A 22,094-nucleotide genomic window follows, 5' to 3' on the forward strand; every position below is an offset into this window, starting at 1 on the left:
TTCTGTGCATATTGCTCACGTTATACCAAGAAAGTTTTCATCACATCCTATAGGCTGTCCCAGCAATGTGTTTGACTGTACTGAAAATTTAGCAGCTAAATTTGAATACATTTGGGATGATGCCTCTCTGCTCAATTCTAGGTTTATTTTATAATCCAAGCATTTAAACAATAAAATATATCTGAAACAACATGTATGCAAAAGCTATTTAAACATTTACTTAGTTATTTTTTATTGGGCTGTTTTGATTTTATTGATAAATTTTTATACATATATGAGACTAGGCTGAAGCTGCCATAACCTAAAGATGAAGCAGGCAGGTAAGCAGAGAGGACAAAAGCCAGGAAACTTATCTATGAGATCCCATCAGGGAGGTAGATAAGAAGGAAGCAAGTCGTTAAGGAAAAAAACAAAGGACCTGAACCAGACAAAGGAAGTTGGGCCTGAGCACATGGAAACCCTCACCCCAATCCCATCAACTTATAAATCAACCAAGCAAGGACTTTGGGGGATAAAAGGGGTCCCAAAGCCTGAGTCCTCTGAGCTGAGTCATCTGAGTCACCTTTGGATCAAGACTTGGAGGCTTCCCTCTAGCTAGTGCCTGGCAGCCTGGCTGGGAAGGAGGTGGGTAAGTGTGGATGAGCGCATGTGTGCGTGTATGAGAAAGGGCAAATGTACCTTGCAACCAGTAAAGTTTTGCTGTTACTTTAAATTCACTGGGTCTCTGTGTATTACAAAGAACCTCTTGTGCCTCAGTGTTTGGTTGGAAGTGATTTGTGTGTATCCCTAATTATTTCCCGGCTGTTGACCAGGGCTGTGTGTCTGTCTGCTCCAGCTGCACCTATCTGGAAAACCCAGGTAGAAAGCAAGGGGGGCTGACAAGATCCGTGTGCCTCAACAGGCTGTGAGTATGTGAGTGAGCGACCATAAGCCAAACCTGGGAGCAGCATGTGTAACACATACCCGTTCATAATTTTTTTCTCATGTTTAACCCTGCATGCATTTTCTACTTTCTTAGAAAGCACAAGACAATATCAGGCATTGAAGCTGATTTAAATGGATTATTTTCCTTCGTGCAATTGATCATACTACATTCATATGATAAATCTGTACATGTATACAATGTGCAGAATGAATTATTAAGTGACAGTGGTTTACAGAGATTGCTGCCTCTTATCCAGACATTTCTCAATATCATCAAGAACCTGGACAGCTGCCTTAGGGATTCGGGTTCCTGGGCCAAATATACTGGAAACGCCAGATTCGTACAGTTGGTCATAATCCTATTCGGGGAGAGAAAAAGACAGATAAACATACACAGATAAGGTATTGCTGGTAAAATTCTGCAGAACATGTACTGCAAGATCACAGTTTGATGGTGGCCAGCTGAGGTGGCAGCTGTGGGAAAACATCAATACACTAACCATGGGCTAAAATACTAATGTTCTCTTATTTCAAATTCATTCAGTTTACATAGCCGTATGAGCGTGGACTGTTTGAAATCTTTGTGAAAGCCGCAATCTCTGTTCTAAGCAACTACTAATCTAACCCAAAATTATAAATCATCAGAAAAATGCATATCCTATTTTCCACAAGGTCATTAGGAACCCTATAGCTATTAAATCAAGGTCAAGAATGCTCAAAGAGAAAAACAAATACTGAAAAAATAGGCCTTATATTCAATATAGTTTTCAATTAGTTTTTTTCTTAAAGTGTTCATAAATATTTTAAAATGATTTATGGGTACACTGTTGACTTAGAAGATTTTGTACCTGAAGATATACTTTCCCAACTACAAAACTGCAAAATATTTTTCTAGATAATTTTCTTTCTTTGGTGTGGGAGGGTGCTGTATTTAGTATCAGGTTCTTAATTATGTTGAATATTTAACAAGATACAATAGATGGACAGCATACAAAAATCCTTGAATGATACAACATGCTTGTAAGAAATGAAAAAGGTAGAGAATACAGAACAAACAAACTACCCACCTAGCAAACAAACCACTCCAAATGTAAAACAAACAAACTTCTCCCAAGGTATCTAATACCAAGAGGAGCTGCATAATCTCACATCTAGCCTGTGTCTTTGGATTTGCAGTGTATAACGCTCAATACCTGAGGAGGGATGACACCTCCACACATGACAAGAATATCTGGGCGGCCAAGGGCATTTAACTGTTTGATGAGTTCAGGAACAAGAGTTTTGTGACCGGCAGCTAATGTGCTCACACCTACACAGTGCACATCAGCATCTACAGCCTGCTGAGCCACTTCGAGGGGTGTCTAGGCAAGAAATAGCAAATAAATAATAAGTAAGAATATGTAGAAGTTAACAGTACATGCATTTTTCATAGACAACAGCAAAAATGAAATACTGGGGGAGATGGAGGGCATATACATTTAATAAATAAATAAAATAAAAATACTGGATACTTTATATTTTCTTATGGCATTTGTAATTTAAGGTTGTTTCCAACATATCTATTTAAAGGTATGGGTATCTAGACCAGGTATGAAAGTATAACATGGAGATAACCTCATATCTATCTATGGATTGAGTCTTCTCTCACTAATGGATTTTGTAGATGCTTAAGCAGAAGATACAGTAATTGTTACATTTGATTCTGGTCGTGATTAAAAGGAATATGTTTATGTATCAATCTGAGTAGTGGGTACCTTTTTATATATGAGAATAATAGGAAATAATATTTAGCCTAGGAATCAAATATGTATTTCTTCATTGTCTGGTTTCTAACATTTTGCAAGGTATCTCCAACTTGTATTAATTGGGAATTTATTCTTTTTATTTTAAGCTAACCATGAATTAGCAGCATGGTAGTCCTCACTTGCCTGAAACAGTAATTAAACTAGAATTTCAGAAGAAAGTGAAATCCAGAATTATAGTTTAGCGCATCTAAGTATACTAGGAATTATCTTACAAATCTTGGATTGTTAGGTGCAATACACCATAATCCTGGATTTGGACATCACAAATCTCTCTTTCCTGATTTGCTTTTCTGCTCACGCAAAGAGAAGAGCTAGGATGTGTATATTAAAATACCATTTGTTTGTTTATTAATCAATACATGTCTTAAATTAATCTGCAATCATACAGTGTAATGATTAGTATCAAATTAGAATTGGGTAGATTCAGCTTCATATCCCATTTAATCATGATGTCATGGATGAAATAGCTACTCAAGCAGAATTTGGCGTAAGTGGAAGCGACATGAATGTCAAGATGAATCTGTGCCATCTCTCAAATCCTTTTCACTTCTTTTCTTAAGCCATGTTGGTGTGGAGCCTTAGTTTTGATAGCCCTTGAAAAACTGTTCCTGATTAATCACGATATGAAGCTTGCATATGAGAAGAGAAAGTTCAGTTGCTGAAAGATGGGGGAAGGGGACAAAAGGGGATAAGGGGTTAAAAAAAAAAAAGGAAAAGGGATAAAAGAAGATGGGGTTGGGGAAGTGCTGGTTTGTTTACTTGATATTACCAAGAACCTGTTATAATAGTAACCAGTTTCTCTAAAGAATTAATTAGTAGAACTATATAAGTGAGAATCTTTTATGACTTTTTGTTTATTTATTTATGACTATTTGACTCATTATTATGGTATTTATTGTTAATAACTTAAAATGAAGGGAAAAGGCTCATTGTTTTGAGCGGAGTATCTATTCTAATAAGAGACCTCTCATTCTCCCAAAAGCAAGGTCAACACATTTAAGCTTGGTGTCTTTCAAATTTAGAGAGTCAGATCAAACTGAAATGCTGTTCAGATCCACAACATCAGAAGTGCACTATGTGATACTGAATCAGTTACTATCTCTCTCGGCCTAACTGCTGCAAACATAAAATTGGGGAAGGGAAAAAACACATACAACATCCTGAACTCCTTGGAGGAAAAGTAGGATTAAGATATAACACTCCCCTCCCTCCACAAATATTATCCACATAGCCATGTGAGATCTAACATTGCCATAAAAAAAAATCTCATATTAATTTCAGGAGCAAAATAAAGGATACATTAATTAAACACAGTGAATGAAATATAAATGGACAAGGTGATACAACCAGTAGAAAGCCTAGCATTCACTGGAAATATCTTGCCTTTATTCATATATCAGGTTTACTGTAAAAATCAATCTTAATTGATTTTATTTTTACTTTTTTTGTATTTTGAGCTTATTTTCACTTTATTTTATGGTTGCTTCGAGTCAGTAATGACTCTGGTGACTGCCTGGACAAGTCCCTGCAGTTTTCTTGGCAAGATTTCAGAAGTGGCTTATCACTGCCTCCTTAGGGCTGAGAGAGAGACTGGCCCAAGGTCACCTGGCTGGCTTCAGGCCTAAATCAGGACTAGAACTCATGGTCTCCTGGTTTCTAGCCTGGTGCCATAACCACTATAGCAAACTGGCTCTCTTTTTTAAATTATCTTTTAAAAATTTATTTAAATTAGAATATTTAAATAAATACTTTAGCATTTTTGAGTCACTTGGCTAGTTGTTGTTGTTGTTCAGTCGTTAAGTCGTGTCCGACTCCCATGAACCACATTGCGCCAGGCCTTCCTGTCCTTCACTGCCTCCCTGAGTTTGCTCAGTTTCATGCTCATTGCTTCAGTGATGCTATCTAACCATCTCATCCTTTGCCGTCCTCTTCTCCTTTTGCCTTCAATCTTTCCCAGCATCAGGGTCTTTTCCAAAAAGTCCTCTCTTCACATTAGGTGACCAAAGTATCTGAGCTTGAGCTTCAGTATCAACCCTCCCAATGAGCAATCAGGGTTGATTTCCTTTAAGATTGACTGGTTTGACCTCCTAGCAGTCCAGGGGACTCTTAAGAGTCTTCTCCAGCACCACAGTTCAAAGGCATCAATTCTTCGGCACTCAGCCTTCTTTATGGTCCAGCTCTCACAGCCATACATTACTACTGGAAAAACCATAGCTTTGACTATGCGGATCTTTGTTGGCAAGGTGACGTTTCTGCTTTTTAATATGCCATCTAGGTTTGCCATAGCTTTCCTCCCAAGGAGCAAGCTAGTGCTCACTTGGCTAGTGGGAGGGCATATAAATTGATTCAATCAATCAATCAACAAGCAAGCATCCAAACAAGCATCCAAGTTAAGGCTAAATACCTGGAACAATGGACCTATATCTACATCAAATCCAAGGTCAGCAAATCCTGTAGCAATTACTTTGGCTCCTCTATCATGCCCATCCTGGCCCATTTTAGCAACAAGAAGACGTGGCCTACGACCTTCCCGTTCCAGAAAGCTGAGAACTCTGAGTAAAAAATAATAATAATAATGATAAAAAGAATGAATAACAGACTGAGTGCTACAGCACCACGAAATATGTTCATTGTTAGTACAAGAAAATAAAAAGATCATTGTGAAGTATATAAATCGGGGGTGCACTACTACATGGACCACGCATGCACTGTAATGGCATGTTGAGGGCTGCACTGCAAAAGAAGAGGACAAGATTTTAAATGAGTGGGATATTTTTGAATTTTCTATGAATTATTATTTTCTTCCTCGTGCACATAACTTCAATATATATATACGGACCCCCTCTTAAGCAAAAAGAAAACAGGGAACGGCTAGACTTTATTTGTTCACCAGTAGTCACTGACAAAAAGCTTATTTCAGTCTCAATTGTGGGAAAGAATGTGACAAGTTACTTGGAATGAACAAAAGAAAGTTTTCTCTCTCCTTCCAAAGGGCCATGAAAACCTGGTTCTTCTCCTGTGCATTGGGCCATGATGGTAACTGAGCCTGTTGTGCTGGAAAAGTGAGTGAGCGTTATTTCCAGCCTCAGCTTTGTGTGTATTGTTATGGTTTGTTATAATGACTTCATACTGGTTGGGTTTTAATTTTTTGGGTTTTACTGATATTTCCCACCCAGAGTCAGTTGGGCAGCCTTATACATTCTATAAATAAATAGTGCAGAATTGTGTCATTATTAGGGTAGCTGTAAATGCAATAGTTTCCTCTACTAATGAACATAAAAATTGCTGAGGGTTTCTGTTCTTTTGGAACAAAAGAAATAAAGGTAGCACAGACAAAGGAAGAGGAGAGAGGAAAGGATAAAAAGGATCAGGCAGGGATTGGGTACAGGCAGCATGGAGAAGTGGAGAAAGATTAGAAAAAACAGAGGGAGAGAGATAAAAGGCAGAGGGAGAATGATGATAGAGGGAAATCTGGTGAAGAACATATAAGCAGGGAAAGGAAGAAGGCTTTAAAGAAATGAAAGGACATGGCAGACCATGTCATACACATCCTGGAAGCCATAGATTTTGCATTCCTAATGTATAAAAATCTGAGATCTATGTAACTTTGAATTTTGTAAGCACTATTTGAGCATGAAATTGCATGCGCATATCACTGCTTATACTCCTGGTCTTGAAACTGAGAATTAAGAAAAGATTTTTTAAAAATCATATTCAAAATATACTTTTAAAAAAAAATTGCTACATTTTAATTTCAAAATACTGCCAAGCCTCATTAGGAAAATGATGGATTAAATGAACCTGAATTATTAAACAATTAAACTATAATGTGGAGACCCTACATAGAAACATCAAAAATTCTTTAGAAATACAGAAAGAATCAAAAGCTTTAAAGGTATTACTGGATCTTATGAAGTTTGGAAGAGTTACATAGAATTACTAAGCAAATATGACTGGCTTAGAGATTGGAAAAAAGAGGAAGTGACCTCCCCACTTAACAATGAAGAGGAAAGATGTAAGACCTAAACTAAACCAGAGAATTTGAATTCTTGGAAAATAATACATATAAATACAGAGAAAGAGAGTACACATGTTACCTGTTGATGGCTTGAGTAATCTCATCACTCTCCCCAAACTCCTGGCGATATGCGCCACTCACCATGCGATCACTGGCTCTGTGCTCACCAAACACCTTTTTCATTGCATCTGTTATTTCACCAACTGTACATCTGAAGCAAGTATACAATCAAAACATTAGATTTGTTTCTCCTGAAATAGGTATAAACTATCAAAATATAACACTGACTTCACCAAAAGAATGTTCTTGTATTATAGCAGTATGCTGTAACAAGAGTATATCTCATCTCCATGTTCTCCAGTTCAACAATATTTGAAATTATAATGAAAATATGTATGCATATTTGCATAAAATATGTCTTGATTTTTGTTTGAGAATGCAAAATAGTATATATAGTACTTTCTCCTCCCATTCCCACCAGCCCCTGAAAAAAAAGTCTGTGAGGTAGTTGGGCAGATGGTTGACTGGCCTAAATTGCTACACCACACTGCCTCCTAGTTCAGTGATGTGACATTAAATAACCTCAGGAAAAATTGTTTTTGAAGTGATTAACAGAGAAATTAACTGTTTTCAGCTGAATGTATTACAATGAATAGCATGGTTGGGATATGGGATTATATGTTTCTCAGCTACGTGGAACACTATAGGTTTTTAAAGTTCCCGTGTAGGTTTTCTTGTCAACATGGTGGCAGGCATTCAGAATTACAAGTGAATAGTTTAAAGCTAAGGTTTACCATGTCCAACTACCAAAGTCTAGCTACTTTCTCATTAGTTACTTAGGATGTAGACCTTGGAAATCATTCAACAAGCAAAGTAATCTTCTGTATACGTTTCTGGAAGCAATGGACACATCGTTGAGTATTCCAATGGAAGTAATTTCTTTCCATGCTCCTACATACCAAGAAAACCTTGGGTGAGCCTCAAATGCTGCTTTGCAGATCGAATGCAGGGAGGCACTGTGCTTGTCAAGTGAGATGCACAGCTCTACTATAAGCCAAAACAGCAGATCTAAAGTCCGTTATTTGATAAACCCACACAATTCTTTCCACCTACCTTGCACGTGCTGCTTCTACTGCCAGAGCCAGCAAGTTACCTTGGCCAGTAGCTGCACATTCTGTTAAGGCACTGAGACACTTTTGGGCTGCTACTTCATCTCTGCAAGCTTTCACCTTTCAGGAGAAGCATGAAAGAAAAGTAACACTATCCACTACTAGTCACAGCACAATCCTAGAGAAATTCCACCCTGACTTTCCTCACATACTATGCTGATGAAAAAGGACAGAGTTAGCCATCTCTGTTACAAGCATACATATGTCTAAAACTGGTTCTGAAGCCAAGCGATTCAGCTACAATCACAGACTTAAAAAAGTTTGTCAAGCTTGCACATCGACTGCTTATAAACAGGCTTACATTCTGAGATTCTTAACCTGCCCCATTTTGAGGCCCAATACATAATAAAATGTGCAGATTTTACTATTTTTTAAATCAAAGCTGTTTTCAGAAATATGAGTTTTCTTCATATCTAATGTATTAAAAGCCATCTGTAGCAGGTCTCTTTAATCTTTATCAATTTTTAAAAAATAAATCACATGATTTCCAAGTACACATAAATATTCATTCACCGTAACTTTCTAACACATAAAATCTTATTATTATACATATTGTCAATCCAGACCATTGCCTACCAACTATACACTTTTCACAAAAAATAACAAGCTCCCATAAAATGTGCTGAGATGTATTTTTCCAAATCTGAATATAGCCAGCAGGCAATTGTTTACTATAGTTTCTATGGTTAATGAAAGCATGTGTTTCTTCTCATTAGAGCAGTTGTTATGAGCTGGTGCTGTAAGTTAGGCTACACTTTTGTAACTTTTTATAAAGCCATATTATAGGTAGCTAAAGCTTAAGGTTTATTTCATGAATTGTGTGGCCAAATTCTCCAAAACAGATTTCTATTTGACAATGGAATGTTATCAGTAGGCCTGTCCCCCTACCTTCAAAATAATGTCAAAAGCCCAAACCAAGTTTAGTGCATGGATAATACTTCATTAAGCTATCTGTATCGTAACCTATACCAGGTTCTTGAAAGTCAGTTTTAGCCACCTACTAGGGTTGAGATAAGCAAAACTGAAAAAAAAAAAAGAAAAGCAGCAGAAGTGTCTCAAATGTTCATAACTTTGAGTTCAGATTTAAGTGGACCAAAATAAGCCACTATTTCCCACATCTGCTCATTAGTTTATCTGCTGAAGTGTTACAGGATATTTACAAATATTTCCTATATTTACAAATTTGATTTTCAAACTAGTGAATGAAAGAGACAGATTGTGCTTTAAGTTGTTCATAGGAAGGCTTCAGCAGAGCAGGAAACAGACAAATATCAGTACTGAAAAGCTGCTTATTTCAGGTTTTGTATGTGAGTATTATACATGGGAATAGCATGCAATAAGTGTAAATGGTGGAGTGAGAGACAGGAAAGAGATATAGACAGAAAAGGACAGAGGAAAATGCATCTATCTGTTTGCATATATAAGGACTGTGATTACTGAACAGTTTAATGGGGCTATAAACCACCCCAGGATGAATAAGATAAAATTAGACTTGGTATGGAAATCATTTTCAAGAGTAAAAAGGAACATACCCATCTTCCGTCTTAGCACGTGGATGGGAGCTGGTCACTTTTTGTGAGAAATATATCAAGTAATCAGATAATGCAATTAGAAACATTTGTCACGTCACCTTCAAGTGAAGTCTGATTTAGGAGGGTCACCTATGTCAGATGGGGAAGAGCGAGAACAACATTCTTGGAGCGATGGGGAAGGGGAAACAGGTTATTGCATGTATTAACGGTAAACCTGTACTGTAAAATACCAAATTCCATACATTTAAATTCTTTCTAGTATATGAAAACTTGGAAACTTTTGTAGAAAAGAGCAGAGCTGTGATAGCTGGGGCTAAGAGATTGTACTAGAAATCTCCAACACAAACCTCAGCCACCAATAAGGAACAGATTAAGATGGCACATATATAAAGCACTCCTAAAAAGAACTATGAAGCAATCTTAAAAAAAGCCCATCTGTTGCTGAGCAATTCGACCACAGCTCTATTCCTAAGCGTTACTCAGGTCTTGTTGAGAACATGAGAAACAAAACATCCCTTTTTCTTCGGTTCTTAAAAAAATCTGCATACCATTTACCTTCATCAGCTTCTCAATCTGTTTGTTACGGACTGAAGTATTATCAATCGCCAAAACTTCAACAGCCTCTTCTTTTTCTAACTGGTACTTATTTACTCCAACAATGACTTCTGAACCTGTTATTTTCCAAATATTAAAAAAAAAAAAATAGTTTTTGCTATCAGGTATCTGAAGTCAGCTGAAATCAATTCACAAGCTGAAATCAGTTCAAATTGTACATATTCGATATAAAATAGCTTACATATACAAGCTGAGGTGTTCCAATGTACATCGTTGTGCTACACAGTCAGACACCTATACTTATAATATAAAACCTGTAACATTTAATGATAATTGAAGATTAATTTACAATGATTAATTAGAAACAGGGCCCTGATCAGTCATTACTCACAGTTAATGTGTCCTCTAACAGCAGCACTTGAGCCTGTTTTCTGCAGCCAAAGCAAGCCCTACTCATGGCTCTTTGCTTTGCTCCATTAAACTTTCAATGCACAATAATTTGGTTTGTTAAACTGTAGCTATACTGAGTATGCAGTTAAGGAGACATTCTATTGCAATTTCATACATTTTCCTCTTTGGAAGTAAGTCCAAATCTTAAGGAGTAATTAGGCTATCAGGAAGGAGGGGGTGCATTCCAGGAGGGAGGCAATAGTCTGCAGGTGGAGCATGAAAACAGAAAGAGATTCAGGATAGCCACTCCCTAGAATCTCACAGGGTAGATCCACTAGTTGCTGTAGTATACTGTAGAGTTAGTTTGGCAAGATTCTGTCTATATGGTGTAAGCTAATAAAGGAACTGGACTGGACTGTTTCATCATTGTTCTTGGGCTGGGCCTGACAATCTCTAAAAACAAGCTCCCATATAAGATGCATATTTATTTTTTTGCACCAATCTACTGGAAGTTTATAATGATGCCTTTTAAATAAGTTTTTTCTGGCTGTCCTTACTGAGGCCAACAGTAATTGATATGATTTTGAAGGCTGTAAAGAAACTTGAAGGGGATGCGGTGGCACAGCGGCTTAATGACACTGAAAGTTGCTGGCCAGAAATGGTCAACGCTTCAGCGGTTCGAGTCCAGCCTTCGCATTAGCAGGGTGAGCTCCTGTTTCCTCTCCAGTTCCTGTCAACCCAACAGTTCGAAAACTCACATGAGTAGATAAATGGGGACTCTCACTCCGGTGGGAGGAAAAATGCTGGCGGTGCCTTGCAAAAAGGAGTCGGGAGCAGTTGCCGGTAAGCGTGAAAAACCGCGCGCACCTGAAAAGGGCGCGAAGCAACGGAAACCCCGCCTCCTGCGCTCGCCAGCTGGGCTCTGCCCTAGGAAGGAGGCTCTGGCAAACTACTTCTGAAACAATGCCTTGAAAACTGCAAAGGACTCGTCCAAGCAGTCACTGCAGAGTCGGTAACGACTGAGCGCAGATAAAAAAAAAGAAAGAAAAAGAAACTTGGTTCATTGTGCAAGTTAATATCTGGTTTCCTTGCTAAAAGCTGATGCAAAAGTATTGACTGTGTCCCTGGCATGTAAACTGCAGATGACATTACCTTTGGTCATCAATCTTGCACGATCTGGTTTTATAAAAGGTTGCCAACTGTTATACTTGATATACATTTAGAAAAAATAAAAATCAGCTGTACTGGTTTTGTTGAATGCAGAAAATGTTTCTGATATGGTGAAATGGAAATTGCTGAAACAAGTTTTGCTTAAATATGGAGTTCTTTTGTTTTTTTTATAAATTGGATCAATATGTGGTATTCCTTTTTTCTCCAATATGTATATTACAAATGGAATTATCTCATCATTTTTCTTTTATATACTAAAGCAACACTGTTTTATGTTGTTCTATATATATAAAACAAACTTTACAAGTTATATCTTAAAAATGAAAGTAATAGTATTCCTCAGAGTCTTTTTTTAAAATACATGCACCCTTATGGGGTTAATATGTACCTATGGAACTAATTAATTGTAGACTCAAAATTCTCAGAGTTTATAGCTGGAAGGACCTATATGTTGCCTTTCCATTGGCCTTACTAGGACTGGGTGGGCTCAAAGCACCATTTTGCCACATACACACTCAGGCCTTCTAAAACTGTTCTGTAAAGCTGAAATTCTTCAGTGATTTATCAGAAAGTCTGAAATTTCTTAAATCAAAATGACGGTCATATATAGTATCTGCAACTGAATAATTTGCCTATTAATGCAATTCATGAATTTGTTATTTTTTTCACTTTTGGATTTCAGAGTCTTTGTTTTTAAGAACCAGCTTTACTCTGTTCAATTAAAAATGCAAAAAAAAATTGTGTGAAGAAGTTTAAGTGCAACAGTAGACTTTTCTTAATTTGGGACAAACTATGATAATACCATACAAGAGAAATCAAGATTTCCAGAATGATTCTATAAATGGCCCTTTTGACTCATGTGAGTACACCCATATAAGAACAGACTAACTGCTGAATTCCTATTAACTATTCTACTTCAAGAACTTTTGTGCATATATATTTGGTAAGCTTAGGATACTACAGGATCATTTTGAACTGTTGCAGTTTTAATTACATACAGTATATGTAATGGATACGTTAGAAGAATGGAATTTGTAACTGGAATTTACAAAACAAAAAAGTGATACAATTACCAAAGCCACAAACCACAATAACTTAAAACATATTTAAGTCCTGTAGAGAAATTATGTGTTTTGTCTCAGTAAGTTGTTGAGCAGAAAAGGATCCAAAAAATTATTTAAGGGAACTTAAAGGCTTTGGCCTGCCCAGGAGATTTGGGGGTGGGAGACAGCAATCTTTGTATTCTACTATTTTAAAGTATGCAATTCTAGTGGCAATGAGGAATACCATTGTTATCTCAAGGGGTTTAGGTGACATATTTTGATTTCACCTGCACATGTTAAGAAAGTTTACTCTGAGTCATCATAATGTTTAGCTGTTCCCAGGCTCTTGGTTCACATGACAAGCAGGTGTAACATCTGGTCAAGGTCGGGCTCCCACAGCCTCTGACTCCATGGAAACAGTCATGAGATTGTAGTGCCAGACTTTGATAAAAACCCTGGCATTGCCCCTTGAGTCTTGGAGCGTGGACACAGGCCTTGGTACCAGGAGTTGAGTTATCTAAGCCATCTTGGGATCTCTCTGCTGTCACCTTCTGGTAGCTCCCGACAATAGGAGAAGAGTTTTATCATCTTGCTTGGATGTTATGCTTTTATACTATGCTTTTGTATTTCTGTTTAATTGTATCTTCTAATTTTGTATGTTATATTTTTATATTCCTGTTTGCTAGAGTTAACAATAAAGCTTAAAATCCCCTCACCTGCTAGAGTGTTCAAAGTCTCTGGATCTAAAAGACCTGAAAGAATCACTTGTCTTGCACCTGGCCAGTGCTTTGACAATTGGCAAAGCAGCAATATAGAAGGCTGTCTGAGAAACATAAATGCAGAGTTTCCTTGGTCATGCAAAACTAGTTGCAGAGTTTTCATGCCAAACAACACAATGTTCCAATGCTCTTCTTTTTCATTTTTTTAAAATTTATCTTGGAACAGAATTTAAAAAGTTATAGAAAATTTGAATCAAATTCTTACCATGCATGTGCATTTATTACTTCAGCAAGATAAGAAAGGACTTTTTAAATGCTTACAACACTGAAGCATTTAAATAATTGTGCTTCCCTTACCAGAATCAATCCTGGCTTGTCTACGAGCAGCACACTCTTCAATACGAAGTTTTGGTATCCCTTCAGCTACAGCTTTGGCCATTCCACCCATCTCCTCAATCTCACTGATGAGCTAGCAAACAAGATGTTGTAATTGCTGTTAATGATTACAAGGGTGCTTGCTGTCTAGTATAATATTTGCTTAATAAAACAGTACTTAGGTTCCCTACTGCAGAAAAATTAGTTACCAAAAAGGAATAAATAAGAACCCTCTTTATAAGCAAGAACTTAATATAAAAAATAATACGCTTCCCAACTCCTAAAAGGATTAATTAATGTCCCACAAAGTAATTTAAAAGTAGCTCAAACTCAGAATGAAAGAACTTAAAAGTTCTTCTACAAATGGTGCACCAGTAATTTATTTCAATACCCTTACGCCATATAATTAACTTCTTTCCTTAGGCCTCAGGCCAAAAAACCCCAGACAACATATAGAGTATTCTTTATTATGATGTTCTTAACTTAGACTTAATTGGTCTCTCTCTTAACCCCCCAACTTGTCTTCTATTTGGGTTAGTGAAGACACAGGACTTGAAGCTGGGAGACCATGAGTTAGTCCTGCCTTAGGCATGAAGCCAGCTGAGGTGACTCCAGGCTAGTCGTGCTCCCTCTCAGCCCTAGGACGAGAATGGCAAACCACTTCTAAAAATGCTGCCAAGAAAACTGCATGGACTTGTTCATAGTCATCTGCTGACTCATCAGTGAAAAGTAAAATTTATTGCCAGTTAACCAGAAAAGATTGGGGGGGTTTAAAAATATTTTTTTATCCCGCCTTTATTATTTTTATAAATAAGTCAAGGTGGCAAACATACCTAATACTCCTTCCTCCTATTTTGCGCACAACAACTCTGTGAGGTGAGTTGGGCTGAGAGAAAGGGACTGGCCCAAAGTCACCCAGCTGGCTTTCATGCCTAAAGCGGGGCTAGAACTCGTGTCTCCTAGATTCTAGCCTGGTGCCAGAAGGCACATAGTTGTTAAAGACACAATATGTCAATATGAACAAGCAAGCTAGTATTTTTTTCTGAACTCATATGAAAGATTACCAGCATCTTCTTATTTCCCATTCTCTATACTCAACAAACTGACCTTTAAAGCAGCTTCATAAACATCATTGGTAAGAGATTCCATAAGAAATGAACCACCCCATGGATCAGCAACTTTGGGTATGCCAGATTCTTCCTGTATTATTATCTGTGTATTCCTTGCAATTCGTGCACTTTTCACAGTTGGCAGTCCTAAAGCTTCATCAAATGAATTTGTATGCAAGGACTGGGTACCACCAAACACAGCTGCCATTGCTTCGACTGTGGTGCGGATAATGTTATTGTAAGGATCCTATTACAAAAATCATAACTTTGCTTAAAAAAAATAAAACTGATGCAGGGCAATACATCTTGTCTTTTTAGTACAGCAAAAGATTAAGGAATGTTTATTGAATTAGACTTTGACATCAGTTATGGTCTGGAAACTTCAACAAAATCAGAATTAAAAAATATACTTTTATCAATAATATTACATCTGCAGGTTGAACCCTGTCATAACCAGATGGAAGTGAGTTATTTACATGGGACTGGGATGCTCCCAATGATGGAATGGAGGGTGGGGAGTCAGAAAAAGATCAAATTACTGATTTTAATGGTTAAATGCTTCCTTTAGTAATATATATGCAGTAGAAAGGCAGAATATAAATGTTTGCATAAATAAATAAGTGCAATCAACATGTACTCCTTATTTGATCAATGAGCCAGATACATTATAAGGGAAACTATATTTTTTATAAGACAACTTAGACCAGCTTTCCCCAACATGAAGTCCTTCCAATATGTCAGAATCTCTCCTATGAATTCCTACCTAAGTGTAATATTCCCACTTGTTAAGGAAAGGCTGGCTTAGATCATATTTACTAAGTCTGCGCAAAACATTCAAAATAAGCACTTCAAAAAGTGTAGTAGCATAAACAAAGCACCTTTTCTTGGAGCATTAAAGCCACCACATCCTCTGGAAAAGTCAAGCAGATGCTTCAGAACTGTCTCTGGTTGTCTGTAAATGTATTTGTACATATACAGACAATACTTACTGCATGCCAAGACTGGCAGAGAAGCAACTGACAGCCTTCAAAGCAGTAATGCAAGCCTTCCAAAGGCTGTGGTTGCTTTCATGTTTTGAGGAGAGACGCTTCACTCACACTAGTGTAAAACTCCGTTTGAATACTCTGAACAGCCCTAACACAGCTGAGTGCCTAAATTCTGTCTCTTTCTCAATCTATAAAATTTTAATCAAATATGAAATATGTATTGCTATGGAGCACACCTACAAATACAGAATATTAGACTGCAGAAAATTTGGGCAAAGTTTTATCATCAATGGTGGATGAAAAAAATAAAATGCTTATAGAGGGTAATGTCTTAACTTTCTTATTATTCCATCCATTATGCTGGGAGAAGGGAATTCCAGGAAACTAATTTTCCCACCCCCTTCTATCCCCAACAGACCCCAGAATCTTCCCCAAATGCAACACTGGAGGTTTTGGGATGTGAACTGGATGCCACCTCTATAAAACTGGGATTGTTAGAGGACTCCAGAGCTTAAGAGAGTTCTAGAGAAGAAGCATCTTTAAGAAAGCAACCTGTTGAGTATACACTATACGTATTTACTTCTTTAAAATTTGCATGTCATTGTAACTGATACTCTGACTTGTACCTGCTCAGTTAGTGACCATCCTGAAGTCTGGCAATGAGCTCGAAGGAGAAGTGATTTGGTATCCTTGGGCTGAAACATTTTCTCTATTAAGTGAGCCCAAAGCCGTCTCCCAGCTCTTAATTTAGCTATTTCCATATAGAAGTTCATACCAATTCCCCAGAAGAAAGAGAGCCTGCAATAAAAGAATTTAGGATCTTACCTAGAATAAACAATAAATGATAGTGTAGAACCCATATTTCATATACATTTACTTCAATTTAATTCTTTTAAAAGTCTCCTCCTCATTTTCTTTAGGCTAGTAAAAACACAGGCGATTTTACTAAAAGGTCACTGAATCATGGCCAATATTCACTGCCTACAAACAGTGAAGGCTTTTTTCTATGTAACTTACGAGACCAAGAAAGAATAGATTTTCAGAGGGATTGAGATTATGTGCAGTCCATGGTGAGAACAGAGATCTGATGAACATCTTAATTTACACCAGCAGTATAGTATTCCAAACTCTCTTACCCACAAATGTCACTAAGCCATGAAAAAGTGGACTAATCTTTTCAGCTAAGTTACTCTGTTCAAAGAATGGTCAATTTGTTGAGCTTGTTTGCTTCAAGCACCACCAACAGCAGAGCTAAGATCAGTTAAAGAATTTAATAATGATAATAAATTGTCCCATCCCTATTCAACACACATAGCTCAAGTATTAGCATTAATATTCCTAATTTTCTTTTTCACAATTCTTAGAAAGTAAATTATATGTAAAATGATATAGTCACTGTTCAGTAGGATATACTCTGGATATTAACCAGTATGAACAATCCAATTGTACTCAAGTCAGAAAGAGGATAGACTTTTCAACTGTGAATTCAGATTTTAAATAGTACAGAATTGGCAGCAGTTAGTTTACTTTATACCTAGGCCAGGAAAAAAAACATAAGGGTAGTCCTGCTGGATCAGGCGAGAAGCCTATGTAATCCAATGTCTTCCTTCAAAGAAATGAATGAGGGAAGAAGACACAATTCTCTATGTGTTCTGTCCTATTAATTCAGTAGCATATTTCTTTTGAACAAAAAGGTTCATTATAAACATTATTAATAAATGCAGGATATAAATTGTATAATCATCTTTATAGATTCTGTGAATAAATTCTGTGAATTTGCCCAATAGACTTTTAAAGCCATGAAAGCTATGGAAACACTACATCACATGGCAGTAAATTCTATTACTTAAACCATGCAGAGAATGAAGATAGCCTCCCTCTCTTGGGAAATTCCAAGAAATGTTGAACTATAAACAACCTAAGTATTTAGTAAATAATTCCTCTCTCATGGATCTATACCATTTTTTAAAATTAATACCTTAATGATCTATTCATGCACTGGGAATGCTGATAGGAAGTATTTTAGTAAGATGCCAGATTAAAAAAAAATACAAATATAGCATTTTTTTTAACAGAAAAGATAATAGTACCTTCAAATGCAGTTGTTTTATTTTAATCCAGATATTCCATAACTATAGATAAACAAGGAAGGAACTTTTTCACTCTTTTTGCTTCCCCCCCCCGCCCAACCAACCAAAGCTATATAAACAAACCAGATTTGAAACATATTATATATTTTACTCATAGAAAGATGGATTAAAAAGGGTGAAATAAATGTTTCCACACTCATAAAAACAGCTTCAAAACTGACAAAATATTGCCCAAACTCTGTTCCCTCACCCACCAACACACAACATAAGAGCACTAGAATTTCAAGCGTAGGATGTCCCTCCTGTTCCTCTATTTAGTAACCAAGTGTATCTCCAAACTAGATGAATGTTCTTTTAAAACATTCTGTTGTTCTAAATGGGCACACATTGAGATGATAACTAGAGATAAATGGGAATGGAGAAATTAGAGAGGAATTTTATCTGTACCTTCAAGAATTGAGTGAACTGTATTAATACAGTAATACCTTGGTTCACGAACGCTTCTGTTCACGAACAATTCAGTTTGCGAACAGCAGCGTTCACAAAATTTTGCTTCCATTCGTGAACTCTGCATCGGGTGACGAACACCACCTGCGGCCAACTTCCTTGCTCTGACACGTGATCGTGGCTTCCTCTAGGCGAGATTGCGGTTGCAGACAGACACTTGCTGTGAATCTTTTTGGTGTCGCCTCAAGCAAGGTTAGTGTTCTCTCTCTTCATACTGTACTGTACTATGTTTCATATTTTTGTGGTTAAAAAAAAATACACATGGTTCAGAACAGATTAACCTTATTTACATTGAACCTTATGGGAAGATTTGATTCGGTTGGTGACCAATTCGGTTGGCAACCATGTTCGTAGGGGTCAGAACGGATTAACCTTATTTACATTGAACCTTATGGGGAAATTTGATTCGGTTCGCGACCAATTCAGATCGCGACCAGAATCGTGGAACAAATTAAGTTCGTGAACCGAGGTACCACTGTACTAAAAAAGTACCGTTCAAAAACACTCTTGAACAGTCACTTACCTAATTTATCTAAAAGACAAGAAAATCTCATGTGTAAGAGATGGAACCATGGAATATAACAGCTTAGTTTGCAATCTGTGCCCTGACCCTGAAGTTAAGAGGAATCCTCTTCCCCCACCCCCATCCCCACCAAAGCTGAATTCATGTACCTTGGTGCAAATTCATCAATGGTGAGACCAGCTTTAAGTCCAGTTCTGCAGTACTCTAAGCCATCAGCTATAGTATAAGCCAACTCCAAAATGGCATCAGCTCCAGCCTCCTGCATATGGTATCCACTGATGGAAATAGAATTAAATTTGGGCATGTGCTATAAGAAAAATATGTACAGATTTGTTCTGTAACAAACTCTGATCTTTATATGCATCATAATGATAATTAGTTATGGTAATTAAAGCAAACAAAACCAAACAATACCTTTGATGTGTATTGGAAGATGTCAGCAATTATTTGCATTGATGGTTCTGGTGGGAAAATATATGTATTTCGAACCATGAATTCCTTCAGTATATCATTTTGTATTGTCCCTGTCAGCTTGGATTGAGGCACTCCTTGTTCTTCTCCAGTAACAATGAACGTGGCTAGGATAGGAATTACTGCCCCATTCATTGTCATAGAAACAGACATTTTCTCCAAAGGAATTCCATCAAAAAGAATCTTAGTATCTTCTACTGTGTCAATGGCAACTCCAGCCATTCCAACATCACCCCGAACTCGAGGATTGTCTGAGTCATAACCACGATGAGTCGCTAAATCAAATGCGACGGATAAACCCTGCTGACCAGCTTGGAAATGAAATTAATAATTTAGTAAAAATATAAAATTTAACTTATTCAGTTGTATCTTTATCTTTACTAGATGGAATTTAACTGAAAATGGATATTAGTTGTTCAAAAGGAATACAGACCAAAAGGAATCACATTAAAACTTAGTGAAGAATTCAGTGTTGCGCAAACAAGGGTCCAATTGCATGAGGCTTTCTTTCATCCTGCGGCCTCCAATTTCCTCCAAAGGATCCCCAATCCTCCAGTGCACATTCTGAGTAAGCACAGAGGGCTACATGGGGCAGTAGAAATACCCCCTTCTTGTTTCTGCCCTTGTAAGCAATTTTGTTAATGAAAGAACTCCATCCTAAATATTTAAACAGATTTCATGTTATGTATTTACAGCAGCTGCAAATTAAGCAATTTATTATTGCGGGCTGAGAAAATATGGAAAACCTCTCAGTCTACCCCATGAAATAAAATGCATCCCTTCTGAGCAAGTACTTATAAAAACGTAAAAGTAAACTGAATGCTGTATATGATCATCCTGAGAAGGTGCTATTAATTCCCAAACAACTTATTTCTTATATTGTCTGTTTATGATTACAACTGAGAGCCAGTTTGATTTAGTGGCTAAAGGCACCTGGCTAGATATTGGAAGACCATGAGTTCTAGTTCTGCTTAGGCATGAAGCCAGCTGGATGAAAGTCACTTCCAAAAATGTGGCCAGGAAAACTATAGGGATTCATCCAGAAGTCAAGACTAACCTGAAGGTACAAAAATATATGATTACAACCATAGCATTATCCTTAATGCCCAGTCCCTCAGGAACACATCTCACCCTTGATGTTATCTTTGTAGAACTTGTTGCTTTCCTCCACAGTACTGAAGCCAGCATATTGGCGGATGGTCCAAGGCCTGTAGGTATACATGGTAGGATAAGGACCTCGAGTGAAGGGCTTTACTCCAGGTAATTCTTCAGGAAAGCCTGCTGTATCATGTGTAGAATACAGTGGTTTGATGGTGATTCCCTCTGGAGTGTGCCATATCAACTCTTCGGGGCTTTTGCCCTTCAGCTGCTTTTTAGCCATTGCAGCCCATTCAGGGTGGAGTAGCTGCTGATGCAGCAAACGCCGACTGTGTCCGAGAAGAGGAGGACCCACTTCATTCCTGCAACGGAAGGGCCAATGATGCAGAAGCCCATTCTTGACCCGTAACATTTTCTACTGAAGTAGCTGTGAAGATGCACCCTGTGTTCCAAGAGCCGGATAAAATTAATAAGAAGATTAGTTATTTTTAAGAAGCCCCAAGAGGTAGTTCTTCATTTTATATACTCCCATCTAAAACTAGACACATCCATTTTATATAACAGGAATAAAAAGGTTGTGATTTACAGACTCCTGAGATTCTAATTTCAAAAGAACTTTCAGACTTGTTTTGCACAGACTGTCTCATAACTATTCTCTCAAGGTGGCAACTCACAGCCTAAACACTATTCAGTCATGGCATGCTTACAAATAGTCTTAACAGACTGGGAGAACAAGGGGACCAGGAAGAACCAGGATGGCAACAAGCATTCAGACTATTAAGCAAACAGCTTGATTTCTCCACCTATCAGAATATGGAAGGGAGGAAAAAAGAAAAACAGTGCCTGGATTCATTTCAAGCTGTTCACCTTAACAGGTGACCTCAGTAAAATAGCCATAGGAAAGAATAGCCTCTTAGAGTCACCGTGGTGAGAGCAATATGTACTAAGTTAGTAATAAAGCAGCTGTATAAACTCCTGATGCCTTTTTAAAAAGTAGAATATGTGAATCTTGAGTACAAGCTGTACCTCTTATTTTACAAGGTTAGCGAGAAGCACTGAAGAGCCTTGCACTCATACCGCCCCGTCCCCGATGGGGAAAATGTATAGATCTGCATCGTTTGATTGTCTACTATTATTTCCAAAGCACTGTATATACAGTACGTCCAAACACACTTCCTTGCAAAAGAGGGGGATGGGTAAAAGTGGTGGTAGCTCCGAGATGATAAGAGAACTGGCTAATAGATACGTCAAGGTGTACTAACACCAAATCATAGGCTGTGTTCAGAGGACGCAATGACCCACCGAAACTTATCTAGTTTCTGGAATTAATCTAATTTTCTCGGGTAGCTCAACACAAAAAAACGAATCACCGAGGTGGGTTCACACAGCCCACAAAGCACAAATTGGCCTAACTAACTTGCGATTCCGTTTGAAAGATAAAGAAAAGGCCAACGCTCCCGAGCCACATCAATCAGTACCTTGCGGCTGCCCAAGTAATACCTGCTAAGCTACGCCACCACCGTTAAACGGACAGGAAGACCGACTTCTTTGCGCAGGCGCCGTTGCGCTGCACGCTCGCCCAGACACGCAGGCGTAGTCGCCCTCCCTGT

At 37.6% G+C, this 22,094-nt stretch overlaps 1 protein-coding gene across 2 annotated transcripts; it reads right to left on the bottom strand.

Moving 5' to 3' along the window:
- Nucleotides 1-1,047: 1,047 nt before the first annotated feature.
- Nucleotides 1,048-22,086, bottom strand: MMUT (methylmalonyl-CoA mutase). 2 transcript variants are annotated; one of them, XM_007433836.3, is made up of 13 exons: nt 21,985-22,086; nt 20,518-20,926; nt 19,330-19,697; nt 19,065-19,222; nt 16,422-16,593; nt 14,808-15,056; nt 13,683-13,794; nt 10,004-10,119; nt 7,861-7,976; nt 6,827-6,958; nt 5,134-5,281; nt 2,118-2,285; nt 1,048-1,283 (listed from the first exon to the last, which is right to left on the bottom strand). In XM_007433836.3, the coding sequence occupies exons 2-13, from the start codon at nt 20,894-20,896 to the stop codon at nt 1,155-1,157; spliced, it is 2,247 nt and encodes a 748-aa protein (XP_007433898.1). In that variant the 5' UTR covers nt 20,897-20,926; nt 21,985-22,086; the 3' UTR covers nt 1,048-1,154. The 2 variants fall into 2 exon arrangements, with proteins under 2 accessions (XP_007433898.1, XP_007433897.1); XM_007433835.4 differs by having other exon boundaries at nt 21,963-22,065.
- Nucleotides 22,087-22,094: the final 8 nt, after the last annotated feature.

This window comes from Python bivittatus, unplaced genomic scaffold (assembly GCF_059951505.1).
Source record: "Python bivittatus isolate LINGU-HERP-01145 unplaced genomic scaffold, Pbiv_v1 ctg000020_np1212, whole genome shotgun sequence".
Classification (NCBI taxonomy): Eukaryota; Metazoa; Chordata; class Lepidosauria; order Squamata; family Pythonidae; genus Python; species Python bivittatus.

Bases quoted from the DNA above. Each gene is read 5' to 3' on its own strand.
- MMUT (XM_007433836.3), bottom strand. From the start codon at position 20,896: ATGTTACGGGTCAAGAATGGGCTTCTGCATCATTGGCCCTTCCGTTGC. The intron at 13,795-14,807 runs GTCAGTTTGTTG...CTTGTTTGCTAG, and splicing joins TTTATGAAGCTGCTTTAAAG to CTCATCAGTGAGATTGAGGA. The intron at 10,120-13,682 runs GTAAGGGAAGCA...GGAAAATAACAG, and splicing joins ACAAGCCAGGATTGATTCTG to GTTCAGAAGTCATTGTTGGA.